This window comes from Canis lupus, chromosome 23, assembly GCF_048164855.1.
Source record: "Canis lupus baileyi chromosome 23, mCanLup2.hap1, whole genome shotgun sequence".
Lineage (NCBI taxonomy): Eukaryota > Metazoa > Chordata > Mammalia > Carnivora > Canidae > Canis > Canis lupus.
Genome location: NC_132860.1, coordinates 39,258,646 through 39,283,837, shown reverse-complemented (window position 1 = coordinate 39,283,837; position 25,192 = coordinate 39,258,646). Strand labels below are relative to the sequence as shown.

The following is a 25,192-nucleotide window of genomic DNA, read 5'->3' as shown; positions in this document are numbered from 1 at the left end:
TAAGAGATCTGAGAACACATCACCAATCTATACTCTCACCACCTGGCCTGTGATGATAAGGGGAGCTTGGAAGCATTGTGTACTTAGGAAAAAAAGCATTTACCTCTCACTTCCTATTTTCTACAGGGACACTGTAGTGTAGCACAGAGCTTCCCAATGGGTGTGTCTGCCACAAATGACTGAACAGGATCACTAGGTACTAAATCCTTCTTTACTCTGACTTGATTCAGTGGGAGTACAGGAGACTTCTAAGGTATCCATCTCCAGGTCAGTTGCCTCCAGTTATAAGCAGTCTTAGCCATTTTCCCTACCATGCACATCTTCTACATACTACATGATGTGAAAAAGACCAGGAAGTACTTGTGTAGCCAGATAGAGTGAGAAAATGAGAATAGGCTCTGAGATTAGAAAAAACCCAAATGCAAAATTAACAAGGCAGGAAACCACAAATGTTGGAGAGGATGTGGAGAAAAGGGAACCCTCTTACACTGTTGGTGGGAATGTGAAGTGGTGCAGCCACTCTGGAAAACTGTCTGGAGGTTCCTCAAAGAGTTAAAAATAGACCTGCCCTACGACCCAGCAATTGCACTGTTCGGGATTTACCCCAAAGATTCAGATGCAATGAAACGCCGGGACACCTGCACCCCGATGTTTCTAGCAGCAATGTCCACAATAGCCAAACTGTGGAAGGAGCCTCGGTGTCCCTCGAAAGATGAATGGATAAAGAAGCTGTGATCTATGTATACGTGAAATATTACTCAGCCATTAGAAATGACAAATACCCACCATTTGCTTCAACGTGGATGGAACTGGAGGGTATTATGCTGAGTGAAGTAAGTCAATCGGAGAAGGACAAACAGTGTATGTTCTCATTCATTTGGGGAATATAAACAATAGTGAAAGGGAATATAAGGGAAGGGAGAAGAAATGTGTGGGAAATATCAGAAAGGGAGACAGAACATAAAGACTCCTAACTCTGGGAAGTGGTGGAAGGGGAGGAGGGCGGGGGGTGGGGGTGAATGGGTGACGGGCATTGAGGGGGGCACTTGACGGGATGAGCACTGGGTGTTATTCTGTATGTTGGTAAATTGAACACCAATAAAAAATAAATTTATTTAAAAAAAAAACAAAAAAAAATAAAAATAAAAAATAAAATGGAAAAAGAAAAAACCCAAATGCAAACCCCATCTCTGTTTATTTCCAGTTACACAATCCTTGGCAAGTTACTTAACCTCTCAAAGCCTCAGTTCCCTTACATGTAAAATGGAGAAGATATCAGTACCTACAGTAGTTTATAGTGGGTACTAGGAAGGATTAACCCAATACTGTTTAAAAAGCACTCAGCACAATGCCTGGTACATAGTAAGAATTCAGTAAATACAGGCTAGATGTAATCATTTCATTTTTCATCACTGTCACCATCCACAGTCCTCTCCAATTGCAAAAAAAAAAAAAAAAAAAAAAAAAAGACAAACTGGCTCTGAAGCTCTGGGAGACACTGACTAGTATGGTGGATTTTTTTTTTTTTAAGTCATGGGAGATCTGTAAAGTTCCTATTAATATATCACTCCTTCAAAACTGATAAAACGTAAATGTCTGTTCCTCAGATTCATGATATTTATCTCTTCCACTAGTCTGTTGTTAGCTTCCATAAGCATTTAAAACTTCTTCCATTTATGTTGCATGTCCAGAAATCAGACTTTATGCACTATTTCCTATAGAAAAGTGTTATAAATAAGAGACTATAGGCAAGTTCTACTTGGGGTCCACTAGTCACACTCCAAATAAAATTGGGCACTGAACTAAGGCATGCTGCGCCCAAAGTGTGGCCTATATAATGATTCCCAACTTGTTTATGACCACTCACAGGACAGACTTAACTGACAGGGTAAAAAAATAAAATAAAATAAATAAATAAATAAAAAGGAAATGATGCTGAAAAGAAGAGACATGCTGAATTTCAACAAGAAGTTCAACAGCCAAGAGAAGGAACCTAGTTAGATTTGCAGGGTTAGAAAGATGGCAGAGGTCAGGATCTGCAGCAGACCTAGATGTTATTAAACTCATAAAAACAGCTAAACCCAAAGGAATTATGACTTGGAAAGAGTACTTTTAGACAAGACAGAACGTTATGCAAGGTGGATGTGATCAGCTTAATATTCTTTTAATTTATTTCTGGAACAAAAGGAAATAATATTTGGTTCTTAAAGAGAGATGAAACAGAGGAGAACTAGAACTAAATTCAGGAAGCTAAAAGAAGAGACTTGTGAGATGCTCTAGACATACAATAAAATTCTAGCCACTCTTTTATGGCAACAGCTGTTAGTAACATTCCAGTTTCTGCTTTATGTCAGTTTCATATTTCAATTGTAACTTATTATTACTGTAGCCAATTTGATCTGAAAACCAAGAATGTAAAACCTGTCTTCCAGAACCTAGTTTAAGACTCATCTCATGAAATTTACAATAGTTCAGAGCTTTAAAAAATAACAATCTTTTTTTTAAAATAGATTTTATTTATTTATTCATGAGAGAGACAGAGAGAGGCAGAGACACAGGCAGAGGGAGAAGCAGGCTCTACGCAGGGAGCCTGACGTGGGACTCGATCCCGGGTCTCAAGGATCACGCCCCAGGCCGAAGGCAGCGCTAAACCGCTGAGTCACCCGGGCTGCCCAACAATCTCTTTTTATAAATGTCTTTGGAAATCCAGAATCATTTTCAACAAAATAGAAAAAAAAAAAAATAATGTCCTCAAAGATAATAAACAGAAAAAGTTTAATATGTTTAATATGTAATTTAATGTTTCTGAGATCCTACATGAAATTAATATAACTTACAATTAGAAGATTAAATTTAAATGACAATTGGCTATATGCACTAGCCTTAAGGCTGCAACTACATTGCAGACAATAAAACTGAAGTCCTCAAAATATACAAACTGCTGTTCAAATAAATGTTTAATACATCTGTTTACATTTCATAAAAACAGGATCAATTCATGATAAAATTTCAGAGATGACTATAAATATATGCTAATGTATAGTTTCTTCATCTTAAGGAATTATTAATAATGCATAAGGGCAGAGTAACACACATTTAATTCCATTCTAAAATGCCATTCACAGACACATCTGTCACACTTAAAATGACATAATGGATATTTAATGGTAAGTGCCATAAAGCAATTCTAGTTATTTCCTTGACAATATATAATAAAACAAAACAAAAAAATACCAGAAAGCAAAAAACAGAAAGACAGAAAAGGAAACAGGGTGGAGAAGGCAGAGGCAGGGAGAAAGGCAAGGAAAGAAAGAGAGATTGAAACACAGAGACCGAAAGCACAGCCATCTGACTACAAAGGAGCTTTTCTCCTTTCTGGTTTAAAATCTACTCACAAGAAAGGAATTCCAAAAATTTCTAATGGCAATAATCAGAAATATTAATTCAAATAAAAAGATGAATAACTCCATGAGATGAGATTTCCGTTATAGTTAAAACTATTTCATACACAAAACCCAAAACAGGCCTTAAGAAAATTTTGACCAAACTTCTATCTTCCTTAATTTCTGCGTCTTTCTGCTTAATTTCATCATTCCTCTCAAAAAGGGCTTTCCATTACATCGTACATTTAAGAGTACAAAAACAGCTGAATTTTTTGTCATGTTCCCACATAAATTTCTAAATATTCAATTGTTTTGAAACGATTTATGGTATTTTAAGCAAATTATTCAAATTTCTTTTACCTCTACCCTAACTGCTGACTGAGGGAAGAAAAGTCACAAAAATCCTCAGAGATTTGATTTCCTCACCAGAAAAGGGACAATGCTATATTACATAATCTCTGACTTGCTCCCTACTCTAAAAATCTATGATCCTCCAAAACATTAAGAATCGGTATTATTCACTTTAAAGGCAAATACTTCTGTTTATGGAATTTTGCAACAAGTCAAATGAACTGAAAGTACCACTGAGTCAGCATATAGTCCATGAATTCCTTAACTTCAGTTATTTTTAGGCTTGAATAAATAAACATTGAGATCTATGTCAAATACATAAACTGATTCCTACAGGGAAAGTGTGACTGAAGTTTGGCTCTACTAGGATAAATAACAAGTCCTCCCTCCCCACCAAAAAAAAAAAAAAGTGGGGGGTAAGGGCCAAATCTTGAGGGGTTTAAGGCATAGAAGAAATCCTGAAAGAATGGAAAAGAAGCCAGGATGTTGATATTGCAGAGGTAAAGAGTATAGGATTAGAAATTAGTAAATATGTTTTAAATATGCTCTTTACTGTAAAAAATGACCTAATCTCCATTTAGGAGACTACATTTAACAAAGACAAATTTATCTTAACTTTTCTGTTTTCTCTCTGTAAAATACTCTAATATTCATACTGACTGCTCAGAGATAAAACCACCACTCTCAAATATGACCACATACGCATCTGTTCACACCAGTTTAGTTAATGTCAGTCAAAATTCACTTGTTTATCCTCAAATGTATTTATGTAATTTATATTTATGTAATTATGTAACTGACCTACATATTAGTCCAAAAAGGACTATTTTTTCCCCCCACGGAAACTGAGCTGAATGCTTTGGAAAGCCAATATCTTCTAAGCATGGTTTATAGAATAAAAACAACTCAGAACCCCAGCTAGAGAACTCATACTCAAGGAAAATGCCATGGTAGATGAGCAGATACATGTGTGTTAATAAGGCACTTAAGATAGACATGTACTAATATTTGGAGATGGTGTTAGTGAAAACAAATCTCATTCCACTGCCACGAGGACAGCTTTCCTTGCATAGCTTTTTTCCCCTGGGTGAGGGCATCAGAATGAAGACGTGAGGAACAGAACTGCCCTAACCGACCCACAGAGCTGCAGTGTGACACAGAGCTGGCCCAGCCAACTTGCTTGTCACTTGCTATGCTATGCGGATAATTTGCAACTAAAACTGGGATAATAAAGTAAAATATACAATAAATGCTAAAAGAAGTTGATGTTGAAAAAATGTGAAATAGAGAAAAGGGTACCTATTAATCCCTAAGCAACCAAAGTAAATATATGATAGTTGTTTTCTCTTTCAACTAGGAAGAGGACTTTAGGGTAAGCCCATTCACCCTTGCTACAGACATTTATATTTAGGGAAAATGTCCTGACTCTATATATTGTCAACTACTAGAACAGATTGCAAAGAGAGGCAGTAAGATTAAAGTTTCAGATTTTCTTTTAATTTTAATCTCATAATTTATCTATTGAGGTATCTTACAGATTTGCTGCTCACAATGAGATTCCAGGGGCCAACAGCACTGGCATCACCTGGGAGCTTGTTGGAAATGCAGAAGCTAAGATCCCATCCCAGACCAACTGAATCATCACCTGCATTTTAATAAAATCTCCAAGTGATTTATATACACGTTAAAGTTTGAGAATTCCCTTATAGCTTTTACATCAGACATTTGAATTTGTAATAGTTCATTTTATACCTCTTGGACATTAATAAGTGTGTACTTTGGAATCAATAAAAAGGAATACCTCATTTTAACAACAAAATCTTTCTTTTTCACCTTTTTTGGAACTATTTTCTTCCTGCTTTTCTAAAGAATAATTTATTTGTTTTTTTTTTAAGATTTTATTTATTTATTCATGAGAGACAGAGAGGAAGAGACACAGGCAAAGGGAAAAGCAGGCTCCCTGCGGGAAGCCCGATGCGGGACTAGATCCCAGGACTCCAGGAACACGCCCTGAGCCGAAGGCAGATGCTCAACCGCTGAGCCGCCCAGGTATCCCATCTAAAGAATAACTTAAAGAACACTATTTCACCTAACTGATATTCTTTTAAGGTGAAAGCCACATCAGTCCAACTCATACTCATTCACACAGTTCTTCTATCAGTAGAATGTAATAGAAATTATAAGGGATATAAGCTAAAATCCAAATACAGTCAAAAACTTCAGCAAAGTGTTCAGAAACTTTAATGATTATAAAAGTCTTAGGACTCTAACTTCAACAAGGTTGGCTTGCTATAACAGATTTCCCTAACGTGATTCATACTAGAAGTTGCTAGTGATTTTAAAAGGTAAAGAGAGTCTCATCTTTCCTAAGAATCCCTGAAAATATCTTAAAATGACACCTGCAAGAAGGGTTTTTTGCAAAATAGTACAATTGGTACAATTACAAATGATACCACTGGAATTGGATATCCAATTCCAAAAGCATCTTATTAACATTCAGGCAAGAAACAGAAGTTAAAATTAGCAATTGTGCATCAGAGCGTGATGTTTCTGTGACAGAGGACATTAGATCTGAGAAGCTCAACTGCTTGCCATTATCTGATTCTAAATATTATTCTCGTGCTGAAGGTGCCAAAGTAGCTCAAAGCCATAAGAATTACATACTCCGTTTTAATGAACAAACAAATCACTTCAGAAAGCTTTCCCCATTCAGAGGACCCAGGCTGCCACAAGCGACTTACTCTCTAAGGCCTACAAACCCGAAGTTACGTTTTCCTCCTCCTTTTATTTTGCATTTTAGGATGACAGGAACAGGATAAACAGCCAGCAGTCAAGTCACCATCCAGTCCCCACCAGCACAAAGAGGCTTTGTGATTGACAAGAGCATATATAATAAAGGGAGGAGACCCACTTTTTTCTTCCTCTAGGGAAGACGATGGCTGAAATTTTAGAACTTAAAAGCTTCTCCCATTTCGACCAGTTCACCTTGCAGGTAAACATCTTCCTGGTTCAGTGACTCAGTAACACATTACAGACACAATCTGTGCTGAAAACTGATCATGGTGGAAAAATATTCTTTTACTGTGAATTTCAGCTCAGTGAAGCTATAAGTAAAGTCCTTCCTCCCCTGGGAAGCCCTGTCACTGAACCTGTGCAGCACAAAAAATAAGCCTTCGTGAGTGGAGACTTAATCTGACATTTTAAGGATACAGACTGAAATAAATCCAAATATTTCCAATTTTTGCTGTGACTTTTTAAAAAATAGATAAATGAAGAAAAAATTGAATTTACAGATATTAATATAATTTCCTTCTATGCCCTTCCATTCAATAATTTTCTATGGCAAGGATAGTGACTTGAAAAACTTCACCCAAAATAAACAAAGTACAAAATTCTTCTTCAAAATATAATCAATATCAATATATGATCAAATATAATCTATGAAATACATATTAAAATATAATCAAGTTATAAACTAATCATTTCTTTTCCAAGAACTGTAAGCTTAATTTTCATTCAAGTTAAATTGGAATGCATTAACAATGAACTTTCTAGGTATTTAAAAAACATCCAGGCAGCCCAGGTGGCGCAGCGGTTTAGCACCGCCTGCAGCCCAGGGTGTGAGTCCCACGTCAGGCTCTCTGCATGGAGCCTGCTTCTCCCTCTGCCTGTATGTCTGCCTCTCTCTCTGTGTGTGTCTCTATGAATAAATAAATAAAATCTTTGAAAAAAAAATAAAAAACATCCTCATGATCGGTTTTTAAATGTCAATCTATGACTTTTCATTTTGATAAGCAAGAATGCATTAGACTTATATTTGAGAATATTTTCACTAAAAGCCTATATAAATAAAATTTATCATATCATATAAATAAATTTATCTCATCTTTCATCTGTTTTCCTCCAATTAAATAAGTACTTTTGATATATGTATCATATCTGCATATATTTCTGAAATTTGTCTTGGTTGGCAAGCCTCTAAGACCTTTTTTAAACTGCACTTTTCAAAAGTTAATACCAAGTAAAAAATTTAACATCCTAACTCAGAAATATCCAAAAAAACTTAAGCACAATGTTGTATTAGCAATCTTACATACATACACTTGGGACTTCTATTGTAGCTTCCTCTTTTGTTTTCCCTCTAATTTCAAAGTGTAGTGTCTCACAACTAACAGCATGCATATTCTCAACTGCAGTTCTGACAATTCTGGAAAGAGTTAACAAGCCTTGCAGTGCACATGCATATTCTTCATTCTGTCATTCTCCAAGGGACTACTCTTTCAAACACACCTGAGAAAAAGGTAAGTTTCTGGATGTTCTCTTTCAGTGTGTATGCCTATGTGCCCACAAAAACCAGTAGAATCCCTGAGATGTAGCAACCAGAGGTATATTTAATGGTGATAACACAGGAAACACCATGCCACTGTGCAACAAAGGTCTGCTTCCAGATCAGTTTTTTTTAATAACACACTAAGTGATATAATTTACATAATATACAGCTCAGTATTTAAAGTGTAACATTCAATGATTTTTATAGTCCCAGCCTTGTGTAGCCATCATCATCATTACTTTTGGAACATGTGCATCACCATTAAAAAAATACTCATTTGTATTTTTTTGTAGTCCTCTCCCACTCCTTGCAGTCTCCTAGTCATAGGCAATGCAAATCTTTCTATCTCCATGGATTTGCCTCTTTTGGACACATCAGATAAATGGAATAATATACTATGTGATCTTTACAGCTCAGACTTAAATAATAAAAACAGCTAACATTTATCATATGTGTATAATATGATAGTCATTTAATTATTAAAATAATCCCATGAAGTACTATTATTATTACCACTTTAACATGAGAAAGCTGAGGCACAGAGAGGTTAAGTAACTTAGCCAGGATCACAAAACAAGCTAGACTGAAGTGAGAATTTAAACATAATTCAGTCTGGCTCCACAGTTCATGCTCTTAACCAACCCTGCTATACTACAGTGCCCTTTAATTACCTGTAAGTGAACTCACGTGGTAGAAAACAATAGAAACAAAGAGTCAGGCTTGAAAACACCATAGTGAATTACAGTATTCCTCATAACCAATAAAATAAGCATCAAATTTGTACATCTGTATCAGCAAAGTCTAAGAATTTTCTGTGATTAATAATAATTCTCTTTAAACAAGAGGATAACATATAGAAGAGGATTTCCAGAACCTGAAAGAACAGATGCTTGGAATCATTTTATCAGTCATGTTCAGATTATTAAGAGTTATCACCAGTTTCTTTTAGTGAGGAACTGAAGACTGGTATCAGAATCCTTTCTACAGCTTCTAATAATTTGTTGTATGCACCTGTGCAAGTGGATGTGACTATAAGTATGTGTCATTAAAAAGAAGCCTTCCTGCTTAGACTAATCACAGAAAGTTCTTGGTCTTTTCTAATGCAGATATGCGAAGAAAAGGCATTTCATCATCAATGATATGATATGATATCATTTGAGAAGTTGGAGAGAGAACATAAAAATATATATGTGAAAGGAGAGGAGAAAAATATATATATTCACTTCACAAAACAAGTGAAGGAGGGTGGAAGAAAAGGAGGAAGGAAAAAGGAAGGAAAGGAAAGAGGAAGACTGAGGGAGAGAAGGCAGGCAGGTGGACTGGAGAGAAAGATGGACAAAGACATAGCAAATGGCCAATAAAGATACACACAAAAGTGATAGTTATTCTCTAAAAGGTTTTGTTTGGTAGTATTTTCTACAATGAGCAAATATATATATACACACACACACACACACCTATATTCTTATTATATATTATAGTGAATATTAATTACAACTTAATTTGCCCTCTCACGTGTTCTATAATAAATAATTCTTAATTATCTATTATATTCTTAATTATTATAAATTATTATATATTATATGTATTATATTATTATATATTGTATTAATTATAGTCTTAATTTGAGGCTATTTGCCCTCTCATGTGTTCTACAAAATTCTGGCTATTTCTAATTCACAAGTCATCAGGACTCATTACAGAGTAAGTTTTATCATTCTTCTATACTCATTATAATTCCCAAATTTAAAAATCTCTCTAGGCATTCTATTATAACTCAACCAAATAAAGCCAAAAGATAATTATTAAAAGCATCTGCAAGTACTTATTTATTGTGTCTTCACAACTAAATAGCTTCAAGCTTCTATATTTATCATTTATAAGTTATATTCAACTCCAAATAATTTTAATCTCATATTTTCAAAACCAATATATTTATATCTCAAGCCTGAATAAGATGGAATAACTTATAATTATGACTATGGTGTACAGGTGTGAAGTTTTTATAGCTGGAATCCCTGGTTTCAGCTAATACTCTAGATCTACTATAGTAATATAGTATAGTATAGTATTTGGGTTAAGAATGAATAATAAATTTAATTCAAAGGAGTTTGTAATTTCAGACTTCAATTACTACTCCTACTAGTAGTCCAGTCTAAAAAGACTCCTATTAAAAGACTTTCCTTTAATGGAAAGGAAGCCTACATGGAGACAGTAGTTGGCCTACACCTTGGAGTAGCAGCAGATCTGCAGGCCAATTTTTGTAATAGATGCCTGAAATATTAATGCATTACATAAAAAGCTGAAAAGCCCTTCCCAGTTGTCTTAATTCAAGCTATTATAACACAATGCCAGACAACGGATGGCTTAAAAAAACAACAAAAGTCTATTTCTCACAGTTCAGAGGCTGGGAAGCCCAAGACCAAGGTGCCAGCCAATTCAGTGTCTGGAGATGTCCACTTCCTCACAGAAAGCTGACTTCTCACTGTAACCTCATAGGGCACAAGAAGCATGGGAGCTCTCGTGAGCCCTTTCTATAAGGGCAATCATTCTACTCACGAGGACTCAGGCCTCGTGATCTAATCACCTCTCAAAACCCTCATCACTGCTGCTCCCTTTGCCCTTCCCCCTGCTTGTGCACTCTCATTCTCAAATAAATAAAGTCTTCAATGGATGGACTAGCAAAATCTTTAAATAAATAAACAAAATTTTAAAAAAGAACTATTCTGTCAATAAAATAAATGCAACTGTAGAACTTGGAACAAATGACTTCTTGTTCAGGACATAGCTATTACTACTATTAAATTCTTGTTAGATCGTACCTTACAGATTCAAAAGAAATAGAACTTTATAGTACCAACTTAATTTAAGTGAACAGTGCTAACAGAAGTTAAAATTATTTTTAACAATTTTAGTCAGAAGTGCACATCAGGTTCTTTGTACAAAAACAGATAAATGTAATTACAATTTATCCTTTATTTTAACTGCAAACTGCCTCCTTGATTCACAAAGGGGCTCCAATATCCAGTGGAACCTCAGAACTACTATGGGACTAAAACAAGCCTACACCAGCAGCATGTTAATGGTGCAAACTTTTCACTTATTTAGCAACGTGTGGATGTCAGCACTTCTCGAACTTTGACATCAGTAAAAATAAAATATTTACAGTAGGAAAACCACCCAAAAATGCCATTTTTCTTCTTGAAAATAAAACTGCAAAAACAACTGACCACTTCTAATGTGACTGAGTCCCATTAAGTCTGTAAGAAGTCAAATTTTAAGTTGACAGGATTTCTCCAAACAATATTTCTCTTTGCTTTCTACTAAAAATAAACACTTATATTCGATACAAAATTTTGAGCAATTTATCGAGGCTCAATATCAAAAGCTGACAGGCAACAAGTGAAAGCAGATTTGCCACAACTTCCATCGATAGATGGAGTATGTTCACCACATGGGCAGACTAATTTCTTCTCCCAAAAAAAGAAAGTCAGATTACAGACATCCAACTTGATCATAAGCTCTGCATTGTCAGAGAAAGTGATTTATAAGATGTTGAACTTAGGTTTTCTCACTTTTTACACTTGCTCTGAGGAAAGCAACAGTCCTAAAGATCTCTATACTTTATCTTTGCATAGGGCAGATTTTATATGCTTGGTAAGCTCACTAGTTTAGGTGCCAATTATGGAAGTACCTCAATTCACCTGCATATATCTTCTAAGGAATACTGGTCTCCCAAGCCCACGTCAATTTCTATTAACAAGTTCATTAACAGGGCAGCCCAGGTGGCTCAGCGGTTTAGTGCCGCCTTCAGCCCAGGGCGTGATCCTGGAGACCTGGGATTGAGTCCCATGTCAGGCTCCCTGTATGGAGCCTGCTTCTCCCTCTGCCTGTGTCTCTGCCTCTCTCTCTCTCTCTCTCTCCTCTCTGTGTATTCTCATGAATAAATAAAATCTTTGGGGAAAAAAAAAGTTCATTAACATTTTAATGACAATGAATTTAGAAAGCCAAAGGCCTAAGATTGTTCTATTTACTACATCTTCTATATATCAGTCCTCTTCCATTTAAACCGTATGTTCAAGGCATTCAAACAGAACTTCGATTTCACCCTAATCATTAACATGATCTCTCTCAGACAAATAGGTTTAACAATCTAGCTATCTATGTTGACATTTTGGACTGCATTTTAGACAATTTTTCTTCTCTTTCCCAATCTCTCCTGCTTGTGCAACCTTCTTTAACTTTCTCATAGTCTAGTCTCTCTTGTCTAAAAAAATAATAAACTAAGAAGGAATCCAAAAGAAAACCTTACTCCTGTAACAACTTGCCCTTTCTCCTCTTAAACTTCTTGAGTTTATTGTACTAATTCTGCTTACAGAATTTCAGTTTTCTGCATTACAGAAATGCTCAGTTCACAGTTTTCTGCATTAAAATTTTTTCCCAACCTTATAAAAAAATTGACAAATTTAATTACATATTTTTTAAAACAAACATCATGTCACATTTCTCAATCTACTAATCCAACTCAACAAAAATTTCTCTAGCTGGTTACCACTGACCACCAGGTTGTAGAGCAAATGAACATTTCTTAGCCCTTACCTTAATGAATATATTTGCAGCATTAATACTAAAGATAATGCCCTCATTCTTGAAATCCTCCAGTTTAATTAATTTTCCTTCCTAGTTTATAGTCAATAGTCACTACTCGTAACTCTAACTTCTGCTAAAGCAATAATCACCACACTAGGTGCTCACATGTATTAGCTCAGTGTTTTTTTGAAATGCTGTTATTACTCATTAGTGGTTCAAAGCAGCTTTTTAAATAAATAAAATAAATTAGAATTAAAAATATCCAAATGTATCCCATAGGTTAAGTATTATTCTGGAAAATTTATGTGTGTATGTATTCACAATATAAAATTTAGTTCCTATTTTGGATCACAGTCAAAAAAGTTTGAAAGACACTGTGTCTAATTTAATCACCAGAGCCCAATCTATGAGGCACATATAATGATTTATACTTTTTAATAAAGAAATAAACTGAGTATACAGAAGTTGTATAACTTGTCTGTACTCAACCAGTTGGTGTGACAACCAAGCATAGCTTTATTTATCTCCTTATCTCCAAGTACCCAAGGGACATTTATATTTCTCAATGTGTGTGTCTCAAATGCACTTCAACCTCAGTATTTGCAAAACCTGTACTCAATTTCCACACATTTTCTAAATTGCTAATTTTCTAATTTCCAGTGTTTCTCTCTTCTTCATCCAAGCATCAATTCTTATAACTCAGATAGATCCACTCTTCACCATGTCATTATAATAAAATAACCTTCAGTCACGCTCCCACCATTTCCTTCCACGGTAACTGCAATAGTATCCTACCTTACCTGCCATTATGCACCCCACCCCCCCAAACCTCCAATTCACTCTCTACTTTGCTGGAAGAAATCTCTTCAAAATACAAATCTCATTATTTAGGGCAAATTCTTCTAATCCTGAAGTAACACTTTAATAGTTCAAATGCCATATATAATTTTCTAGACTATATTTTTGTGTAGCTTTATACAGTACTTCAAAACAGTAGAACTTAATTGATAGTTAAAAGGCTTTTGTTAAAATCAGTAATGACTGAAAGACCCAAATCAAAAGTTCTTTACCTGCTGTTAAAGTTACTTCAAAGGTACTAGGCTATATTTATATTAGAAAATTCAAGGAAAATCACAAATGTCTTTCACTAAAAAACTGCAGATAGCCAATAAATAGTGTCATTTTCTTAAAAACAAAATATATCCATATCTTGAGACAAATGACAGTTTATTATTTGTACCTTCACAGAGAGTTGACTAGAATTCATCGATGGCAGGCATCAATACTGTTTTTAAATAATGTTTTAAACACAATAACAATCAACTTTAATTTGCACTGGATTTTTTAAAATATTTTATTTATTTATTCATGAAAGAGACACAGAGAGAGAGAGAGAGGCAGAGACACAGAGGGAGAAGCAGGGAGTCTGATGCAGGACTTGATCCCGGATCTCCAGGATTACGCCCTGGGTGGCGCTAAACCACTGATCCACCCGGGCTTCCCTGCACTGGTTTCTAAATAAAAATGCAATGTTTTTCAATGTTTATAGCAGATTAAGATATGTCTATCGTGAATAAGTCATACACAGTCCATAGATTATCTGCTATGACAACAAGTCTGAGCCTCTCAAACTACATGTTTAAACAAACTTGGATTTGTTGCTGGCTTTGCAAAGGCAGATGGAAAGAATTTCTAGCTAGGTACTCACCAGGATGGGATCAAAGTTATCATGATATGCTTTATGATACTATTTTAAATTAAGTTATTTAAAGTGAAGCTGAATTATTTCATTTTTCTAATTTATGTGTTCTTCATATACAGATATCTAATGTTGAAAATAAAACCAATAAATAGTTTAAATGTGTAGCATGATTCATTGTTTTTTGTGAGCAGAATTAATGTGTAATAGTTTTGGCATGCTGTTTGTGTTGTTGTTGATTCTTTCCTTTGCTTTTCAGTTAAAACAACAAAGAGCTAATGGTTCAAAAGAAACTCATTTCTTCTCTCCACATGACTGTTGGAAAGATTCTAATGAATCTGAAACAACAACTATAATAATTCTTGACTTAAAAAAAAACAAGTTGCTTTACTCATAAATACACATTTGGAAGTTTAAAAAAAAGTGCTTTAAAGGTATGCATGATACAAAATATTCTATGCAATTTCAACCATGACTTCTGCTTCATAGTGACAGATATGCTCTAAAACAAAGTTATGACAACAACATACAAAATAATAAGATGATTGAACAATGAAAGCAGGATCATTATGAAGAATGCCCACTGGGGTTGTACAGAAAGACTTCTTTGAAAATATCTTCAAAATATTATACCTCAGGTTCCTAACAGAATACTCAGCATATGGTGGTATCAACAGACATGTGGATGGATGGATGCCAATTGGTTAAAAACTAGAACAAAGCTAGAACTCTCTTCACATACTACCTTCCCTCAACCCAAGCCTCTAAAGTTTTCTCAGGATTCCATCTGAATGTAATCCTTATTTCTAGTGTACAAATTAAAAGTCAAGATCACTATGTGAAAATGCATGTGGAAAAAAAACGTACCTGTTAAAATATAACAAAAGAACTATTCAAAAGTAAGATGTTTTCATTACACATTTTAATAGCCATCATTTTGGTACTAAGAACACGGCATTGCTTTTTAAGTGAAATCATACTATAACCATTACATCCTGCATGTCACTTTTAGAAAATAATTATGGAACTACTTATTCAAGTTCCTTCTCTAGATAAATAAAATTGGCACATTTTTCTCTATAGTTAGCATAAAAACACAAGTTGATTAATTTCTAACAAAATGATTCCCTTATCCTCTCTTCTCAAAGGAAGATATAAATGGAGGCCTGGGGACAATATCATTTGATATTAACTAATTTTTTACAATTAGAAGTAAAATTGTTAACAAATGAAAAGTGACCTCAAATATCTGTATATAAAACTGAATTTTAAGAATAAAATATTTTAATGCAACTACACTCATTAACTGCTATGTACAGTGTTGTTCGTTCATTTCAAACACAAGCCAGACTTCAGACAAACATGTAACATTGTTTTGATTGTAGTACTTTATAAATGGTTTTATTTTACCATTTGCCAAACCCCTTTTGTTGAGTTATTCAAACTAACTTCTGCCAAGAACACTAGGAATTTGGTGATAGTGCTTCTTTTAGGAGAAAACAACCCCTTTCCTCAGAAAACGAAAAATGTTTATCTTGGCACTAAAACCTTGTATTGAGCCTTCTGGAAAGTATTTTAAATTGTTGTTTTTAACCTAGACTTTGTGACTGAAACAGGAAAAGGTTTCATAGCTCTACACCAAAATACATATTTATAGGACTGATTTTCTTTCTACACCAAAAATACTACATTGATGGCAGCAGTTTTCAAAGTACAATTTCTGAGGACCAAGCTAAAACTTGGGCATTATCACTATATTCAACATACAATTTGTTTTTTAAACCTCAAAAACTGACAACCAAGAAATGCTAATTGTTGGTCAAATATGCTATCTTTAAGTGTCATACTGGGGACTGCTGCATTTAACCATCTATCTGTTCCTTTAGGAATTTTCCCAAAAAGAAAATTTACTTGATATTGTATTTTTTCCTGTGCCGGTCAACAGAAGATAGGTTTCTAAGTTCTTATCTATTTCCTATTTTCCCCACCGGATATGTTTTACCTTAAGACTAGACAGACATAAAGATCAACCATGTGAATTCTTTGCAAAACTGTCCCAATAATGTATCTGAATATAATATACAATTTTGGAAATTGATTATAGTCATTGTCCCTAATTCCTCTCACACCTAAATTGTTAAAATACAAGAAAGAGTTCAATTTCACAAAGACCCTCAGAGAGCTGCAATGATTTTTCAGTCACTAATAATTGACAAAAAATATTATGTACCCATTACCAATCGTTTTTGCACATCAAGTTCTCCCCACCTTGAAATATGATCCATTTTTCCCTTTTAATGGTCTGGCTGTCCCTCTACAAGAATAATAGCAAGCAGCATCATTTTAAATGTGCATGTAAAATTTTTGATAAAGTCATAATAAGTTAAAATCATATTTTTGTGCTTATCAAATATTTATTAGGATGTTCTGACAGGAAATTAGTTGTTTTAAAATTCTGAGAAGTTGAATTGTCTTACTTAAGTAAAGAGAAAAAAGTAAAGATATCTACCAAATATTTCTTATTAAAATCTGTAACTTTTGTCAATCAAGTACAAATTTTAACTTTAGAAGTTTGGTCCTTCCTGCTGTGGTTGAATTCTGCCTATATCCAGAAAAATCAAGAAAAAGTCTATTCAAGTTAATGAAATAAGAGTGAAATAAATGGGAATTGCTGGTATCAATAACAGTTACGAAGGAGTAGACTCTTCCCAATCAAAAATCCCATTGTTGTACTGTTATGGTTATAGAATGACAGTATCCTTTTCACTGGCCTTGCAGTCTTGAGCCATCCTAACACTCCTCCACAGGCCTCACAGTTTCAGTGTCAACGAGAAATCCAACTCTTGACATTAGGGACTAATTTAATATTTTAAAGACAAGTGATAAACACGGTATAGGTTACCCTTGCAGAAGATTTAGATTAAGCCCTACCATCACTTTTTTCTTATTTAAATTTAAAATGTTGACTGTTTGATAAGGAGAGTGAAGACTATCTAAAATCAGGTCCACAAAAAACAAAAATTCTCTTATCAGTATTTGAGACTATTAATTTATACATTCAGCTCTCAAAGATGAACCTGTATGTAGAATGTGAAAAAAACAAATCTTCTTTCCCTCTCTCTATTCACTAAGAAGCAGTGATTTATCTCTAACCACTGTAAGGAAAACAAAAAAACAAAAACAAAACCTCATGCCACTTGTGAGAAATAATTATTTAGGGAACTTTAGTTACATAGCTGATTTAAAAAAAACCACAAAGGAACACTAATTTCTCTATTAAAATAAATATGTATAACCGGACATACCTGAAAAAGAACATGTACATGGCAGCTGTGATGCAGAACAAAAGGACCTACAACAAGGAGAAAATATATTACTTGCAAAAGAACACTAACATCATTTGTGTGTCTTTCTTTTTAAATTTTAATTCTAGTATAGTTACCATACAGTGTTATCTTACTTTTAAGAGTATGAGATGATTCATCAATTCCATATATCACCTGGCACTCAACATGACAACTGTACTCCTTAATCCCCTCACCTATTTACCCATCTCTTACCCACCTCTCCTCTGGTACCAACCATCAGTCTGTTCTCTATACTTAAGGGTCTGTTTCTTGGGTGCCTGGGTGGTTCAGTCTGTTGAGCGTCTACCTTCAGCTCAGGCCATAATCTCAGAGTCCTGGGATTGAGTCCCCACGTCATCGGTTCTCCCTCTCCCTCTGCCTGCTGCTCCCTCTGCTTGTGCTCTCCCTCTGTCAAATAAATAAATAAAATCTTTTTTAAAAAGAGTCTCTTAGTTTGTCTCTCCTCTTTTTTTCCCTTTGTTTCTTAAATCTCACAGGTGAGTGAAATTATATGGTATTTCTGACTGACATATTTCACTCCGCATTATAATCTCTTCATCTATGTCGCTGTACCATTTGTGTCTTATAAAAGCAAAACACCCATATTAAATATTGTGACTGAAACTATTTTTTTAAAAGATTTTATTTAGGGATCCCTGGGTGGCGCAGCGGTTTAGCACCTCCCTTTGGCCCAGGGCGCTATCCTGGAGACCCAGGATCGAATCCCACATCGGGCTCCCAGTGCATGGAGCCTGCTTCTCCCTCTGCCTGTGTCTCTGCTTCTTTCTCTGTGTGACTATCATAAATAAATAAAAAAAAAAAATTAAAAGATTTTATTTATTTGAGAGAGTAAGCAAGAAAGAGAGCACAAGTAAGGGGAGGAGCACAGGGAAAGGGAGAAGCAGACTTCCTGCTAAGAGGGGGCCCAAAATGGCGCTGGATCCCAGAACCCTGGGATCATGACCTGAGACCAAGGCAGACACTTAACTGACTGAGCTGCCCAGGTGTCTCATGCCTAAAACAACTTAAAGATGTGCAAAACTAGTATTCAGGTATCATATTCTCTACCTTTCAAATAAACCATATAAAGCAATAATGAGTCTATATACACACACAGATAAACAAAATTATATACATTATACAATATGTTTATATATTATAATATGTATATATGTATATAGACTGGGTAGAAGGGTAACATGGTTCAAAACAGGACAACAAATTTTTTTATTTATCTCAAAGAATGCCTGGAAAAGCAAGTAACTTAAGAAGAGAGACAATGGCTTTTATGTAATGAAGTTAGCAAATAAATGATAACTGTATTAACTGTTATACCAAGATGACCAGACTTTTTCAAATGTAAAATACAATTCAGTTGTCAACCAATTCTCATCAATAAGAAAGACTCCTAAAAATATAATCATCCTTTGTAGGATATAGACTAGCTATAAGAAAAATTCCTCTAGCACGGTAAACCTAAATTTAAAAGCTCAACTTTTAATCACATCACACTAAACAAAACAAAGTAAGGTGTATGTATATAGAGGGGCACCTGGGTGGCGCATTCAGTTAAGCATCTGACTTGATTTTGGCCCAGGTCATGATCCTAGAGTTGTAAAATCAAGCCCTGTGTCCTTTTCCATACCAGGCTTGGAGCCTGCTTAAGATTCTTTCTCTCTCCTTCTCCCACTGCCCCTTCCTCCCTATTCTCTCTCTTAAAAAAAAAAAAAAAATGTGTGTATATGGAAAGAATCCAGAATCCAAGTCCTGACCAAAAGCTAAGTTATGCCAACAAAGTGGAGCTCCATAAGTTGTTTCAAATCACTGAAAAACAGGGACACCTGGGTGGCTCAGTGGTTGAGTGTCTGCCTTCGGCTCAGGTCCTGATCCCAGGATCCTGGGATGAAGTCCCACATCGAGCTCCCCACAGGGAGCCTGCTTCTTCCTCTATGTCTCTGCCTCGCTCTCCGTGTCTCTCATGGATAAATAAATACAATCTTTAAAAAAAACTCACTGAGGGAATCCCTGGGCGGTTCAGCCGTTGAGCACCTGCCTTTGGCCCAGAGCGTGATCCTGGAGTCCCGGGATCAAGTCCCATGTCGGGCTCCCTGCATGGAGCCTGCTTCTCCCTCTGCCTGTGTCTCTGCCTCTCTCTCTCTCTCTCTCTCTCTCTCTGTGTGTGTCTTTCATGAATAAATAAATAAATAATATTTTTTTAAAAAGTCACTGAAAAACAAGTTGTAAAATGTATTCTTATGTTAACAACAGTGTAAACTAAACATATAGTCAATGGCCTCTCATAGACAAATGAATAATCTTTAACTGTAAAAGGGGTGACCACAAAGTACAACAAAAATGAATACAATACAAATAATTTCTAGTCAACTTAAGGAAAGTATAATAGTTTTGCTATTACAAATTACAGTTCAAAGATTTGCCACCTTGGGATCCCTGGGTGGCGCAGCGCTTTGGCGCCTGCCTTTGGCCCAGGGCGATCCTGGAGACCCAGGATCGAATCCCACGTCAGGCTCCCGGTGCATGGAGCCTGCTTCTCCCTCTGCCTGTGTCTCTGCCTCTCTCTCTCTCTCCGTGTGACTATCATGAATAAATAAATTAAAAAAAACAAAACAAAAAAAAAAACAAAAAAAAAAAAACAAAGATTTGCCACCTTGGCTAAAGATAAGTACTATAAGCCTAACTGGAATGGCTCAGAAATCTATAAACCTATAAACCTAAAGAAAATAAGTATCAATTACTACAAAACAAATATTTTTATTTTTATTATAGAGAAAATACAGAAAATATTTTTCTTTATGTAAAGTATATAAAATCCTTCTTTTTTAAAAAAATATTTTATTTATTTATTCATGAGAGACACAGAGAGGAGGAGGAAGAGTAGGAGGAAGAAGCAGGCTCCTCCCTGAGGCAGGGCTAGATCCCATGACCCTGGGATTATGACCTGAGCTGAAGGCAGACACTGTACTGACTGAGCCACCCAGGAGCCCCTGGAGTTCACTTTTTTATACAGTACAGATTCAAGAGATGAAAATCTGTATGGGGAGAGGGGGGAATCTAAAGGATATTAATGTACAATTGATAAATTCATTTAACAGATATTTACTGAATTCCTATTATAAGCCACACACTATCCTTCAACTTACAACAGTACACAAGATGGACAAAGTCCTCACCCTAATGAAAGTTATCTTTTAGTTAGGTAAAAAAAAGCGTATCAGTTAGTAAGAGCAGTTTTGGTGAAAAACAAAGCAGGATAACAAAATAAATGCAGGAAAATGGGGGTTGCTGTTTTATACAAAACATCCTTGGTCAAGGATGCAGAGACTTTACAGACACTGAGGAAATGGGAGATAAGCATGGGGATTAAATCAACAGAACCACTGAAAAGGTTCTGATTTTTATTATGAAAAGTGTTCAGTATTGTGTCAAAGATGCTAAAGATTGAATTTTTAGTGACATAGTGCTTCAAAGTTTTCTAAATTAAATGTGCTAATTTACTAAACATCTTGACTTCCAAAAAAAATGCTTTTCCAAATAAATGTAAATCTGTAGTGAAATAAAGAAAATTTTCTGTGTTTCAAATTACAGAATTTAAAGCTAAAAGGAACTTAGACCTCTATAGTTTTTCATCTCAGGAAACTAATATGAGAAGGTAGGTGATCCATGCTTACCCTACTAGTTGTATATTGCATTTCCTTCATTAAACAAATATTGGTCAAATTAGCTACTCTACAGCTGCTCTATATAAGAATATTTAAATACAATTTTGACCCTCAAGGAGCTTACAGATACTGCTCCACAGTCCAGTTGTATAGCTACAGTTCACATGTGGCTAGTGAAATTTTTTAATAGCTTTATTGATGTAAAATTAACATATTTAATTTTGTAAATGTTGACACAAGAGTGTATAATAGGGTGGTATAATATCCCTTGAATGGAGATCCCTATAAAATCATCATAATCAAGATAACAAACACATTCATCACACCAAAAACTTAATAGCATTTTATCATCTTTGTACCTGTAAAACCTGTAGTGATGTTACCTCTCATTCCCAATATTAGTAGTTTGTATCTTATTTTCTTGATCAGTCTGAGTATTGATATATTAGCTGCATTGATTTTATCAAAGAACAAACTTGTGGTTTCATTAATTTCCTCTATCATTTTTCTGTTTTCTATCTCATTGATTTCAATTTGATCTTTATTAGTTCTTTTTTCTCTTTGTTTTGGATTTCATTTGCTTTTGTTTTTCAATTTTCTTAAAGACAGAAATTTAGACCATTGATCTAGATTTTTTTTCTTTAATATAGGTATATAATGCTATTAATATTTCCCTAATATCTGCTGTACATGTATCCTGTTAATTTTGATAAGGTAGTTATTCCTTTTTATTCATTCGAAATAATTCCTAATTTTGCTTTTGCTTACTTCTGTAATCCATGACTTAGTTAGAAGTATGTTATTTAGTTTCCAAATATTTGGGGATTTTCAGTGACCTTTCTATTTTTACTGACTTCTTATTTGATTCCATTATGGTCACACAATACTTTATATGACCTGATTATTTCTAAATTTATCAGGATTTATCTTATGTCCCAGAACATATCAGAATACATTCTATATATGAGGTAAATATCAATGAGTATTTTTTTATAGTAATCCCTACATTCAACATGGGGCTCTAACTCACAATGTTGAGATCAACCAGGTACACCAACCTCCTCAATGTGCATTTTAAAAGAATGCGCATTGAACTGTTGCTGGGAGAAATAATCTATATGTATCAATTAGGTCAAGTTGGTTGACAAGAGTCGTTCAAATCTTCTGTATCCTTAATGATTTGTCTGCTTGTTCAATTACTGAGAAAAGTTACCAAAATGTCCTGCTATAATTGTGGAATTGTCTCTACAATCTCTCCCTGCAGTTTTATCAGTTTTTCCTTGATGTATTTTGAAGTTTTGTTTTTAGGAATATAAACATTTAGAATTATGTCCACTTTATCATGATGAAATTATCTTATCTCTGATAATATTCTTTGGTCTGAATTCTGTCTCATAGTAATTACAGATTTCCTTTAATACTATTAGTTATCCTTTTTTTTTTCTTACTTTTAATTAATTGGGTCTTTATATTACAAGTTCATTACATGTAGGCATCTTGTTGTTTCTCATTTTTTATCCTATCTGAAAATCTCTTCATTGGCATTGAGTGTTCATATTTAGCATGACTATTGGTAAGTTCACAATTAAATCTATCCTGGTATTTATTTTTCTATTGTTTCTCATTTGTGTCCTTTTCTTGCCTTTTCTGAATTAATTATTTTTTATGATTCCATTTTCTCTCCTTTGTTGGCTTATTATAGTGTTCATTTTAGGGCTTATAGCACAGATCTTTAAATTGATACAGTCTCCATTCAAGGGATATTATATCACTTAACATATAATATAGAACTTTTATACTTCCATTCCTACTCTGACCTTTGTGCTATTTCATCATCTATCATATTTTAATCTACATTATAAAATGACTATATTTTAACATTTTCTCTTTAAAAATGTAGATCTAAAATAATTTCCTTTGTTTTGAAAGATAGTTTTGCAGGGCGTAGATTCCTAGGTTGACAGATCATTTTATTTTAGTAGTTGGCTCAACAAATGTCACTTTAATATCTTCTTACAATTTGATTATGATGTGTCTTGGAGTAGTCTTCTACATGTTTCTTCTATTACAGTTTCATTAAATTTCTTGGACTGGTGGGGTTACAATTTCACCAAATTTGAAATTTTTTCAGTCATAATTACATCAATATTTTTTTTCCTCCCTTTTCTTCCTTAGAACTCAAATTAATATCCAGTAGGTCCCCTGAAGTTGTCCCACAACAAAGGTTCTCCTTTTTTTAAGAAAAAAAAATCTTTGTGTTTTATTTTGGGTTGTTACATCTCCAAGTTCACCAATATTTTCTTCTGCAGCATGTGTCATTAGTGTCATTCAGTAAATTTTCCATCTTACATATTGTAATTATCATCGCTATAAGTTTGATTTAGATTTTCCCCCTATTTTCCGTGTCTCTAACTTTTTAGAACTATGGAATTAAGTTATAATAACTTTTTTTTAAGATTTTACTTATTCATTCATGAGAGACACAGGTGGGGGGCGGGCAGAGACACAGGCAGAGGGAGAAACAGGCTTCATTCAGGGAGCCTGACGTGGGACTCAATCCCGGGTCTCCAGGATCACACCCTGGGCTGAAGCCAGTGCTAAACCACTAAGCCACCCAGACTGCCCATAATAACTCTTTTTAATGTCTTTGCCTACTAACTCTAAAAGCTTTGTCAGTTTGGGATAGGTATTAATTGACATATTTATTGTGTCATTACAGGTCAAATTTTGTTTCTTACTGCATGCCTGGTATTTTTATTGGATATCAGACATACTGAACTTAACCTCAGTGAGTGCTGGGTATTTTTGTATTCTCATTAATCTTCTTGAGCTTTGTTCTGGGACACAATTATTTGGAAACTGTTTGATCATTTAGGGACTTGCTCTTAAGATATTTTAGGAGGGAGTAGTGCTCAATTTAGAGACAATTACTCTCCATAATTGAGAGAAGACCCTTATGTGTACTTTACCTAATACCACACAAATCTTGAGATTTTCCAGTCTGGCTAGTAGAAACAAGATACTATATTGCTGCTTTCTGAAAGCCAAGCACTCAAGTAAGGACCTCCAATCCTTTCAGGTTGTTCTTTCTTTGGCCTGGGGCATATCCCTCAGGTATATGCCCTAATCAGTAAGCAACTAAGCACTTTACTGTCTAGTCTTATGTTCTGTGAATTCTGTCCAGTATTGTTTCGTTTTATGTCCTTGACTTTGTCTGAATGCCTCCACTTTGATGCAAGCCTAGAAACTCTCATAAGCAGTAGGGAGTTTCATAGGGCATATTTTATTTCTTTCCAGCTCTCAGGGACCTCTGCCCTTTGGTGCCTAATGTCCAGGACCATGAAACCACTGTTTCATGTGCTGCACGGATTTTGGTTGTTTCAACTATAGGAGTAAAGATGACCCTGATCAACTGGTAGCTGTTACTATGTCAAGGACAGAAGCAGAGGATAGTTTAATTTAAATTATTTACAATTAAAAATAAATAAATAAATAATTTACAATTAAATAATATTAAAATTCAGTTTCTCACTCACACTAGTCATATTTCACATAATTAATAGCCACATGTGGTTGTGGATACTGTAACAGACAGGACAGAAACAGAATTACCTCCATAATTGCAAAAAATTCTATTAGAACTGTCTGGCTAGTGACTGGTATTTTCACTGTGCATTGTGGTGATGCTATGTAGCACTTAAAATATTCTAACTGTGGCTATAAAGTAGGTATCTGTATACATCTATTTTTATACTTTACACTTTTATGTGTAAATTGACAGAAAATTTGTAATCACACTATTTAATTTACTC

General features: G+C 34.7%; 1 protein-coding gene across 2 annotated transcripts in view; it reads right to left on the bottom strand.

Annotated features, from left to right (window-relative positions):
* The window catches only part of TMEM135 (transmembrane protein 135), a 247,977-nt gene that overhangs the window by 68,127 nt on the left and 154,658 nt on the right, over positions 1-25,192 (bottom strand). For both annotated transcript variants that reach the window (XM_072794963.1, XM_072794962.1), the window contains one exon: positions 17,659-17,705. In XM_072794963.1, the coding sequence (XP_072651064.1) occupies positions 17,659-17,705 (47 nt within the window). The remainder of the gene's footprint in view (positions 1-17,658; positions 17,706-25,192) is intronic.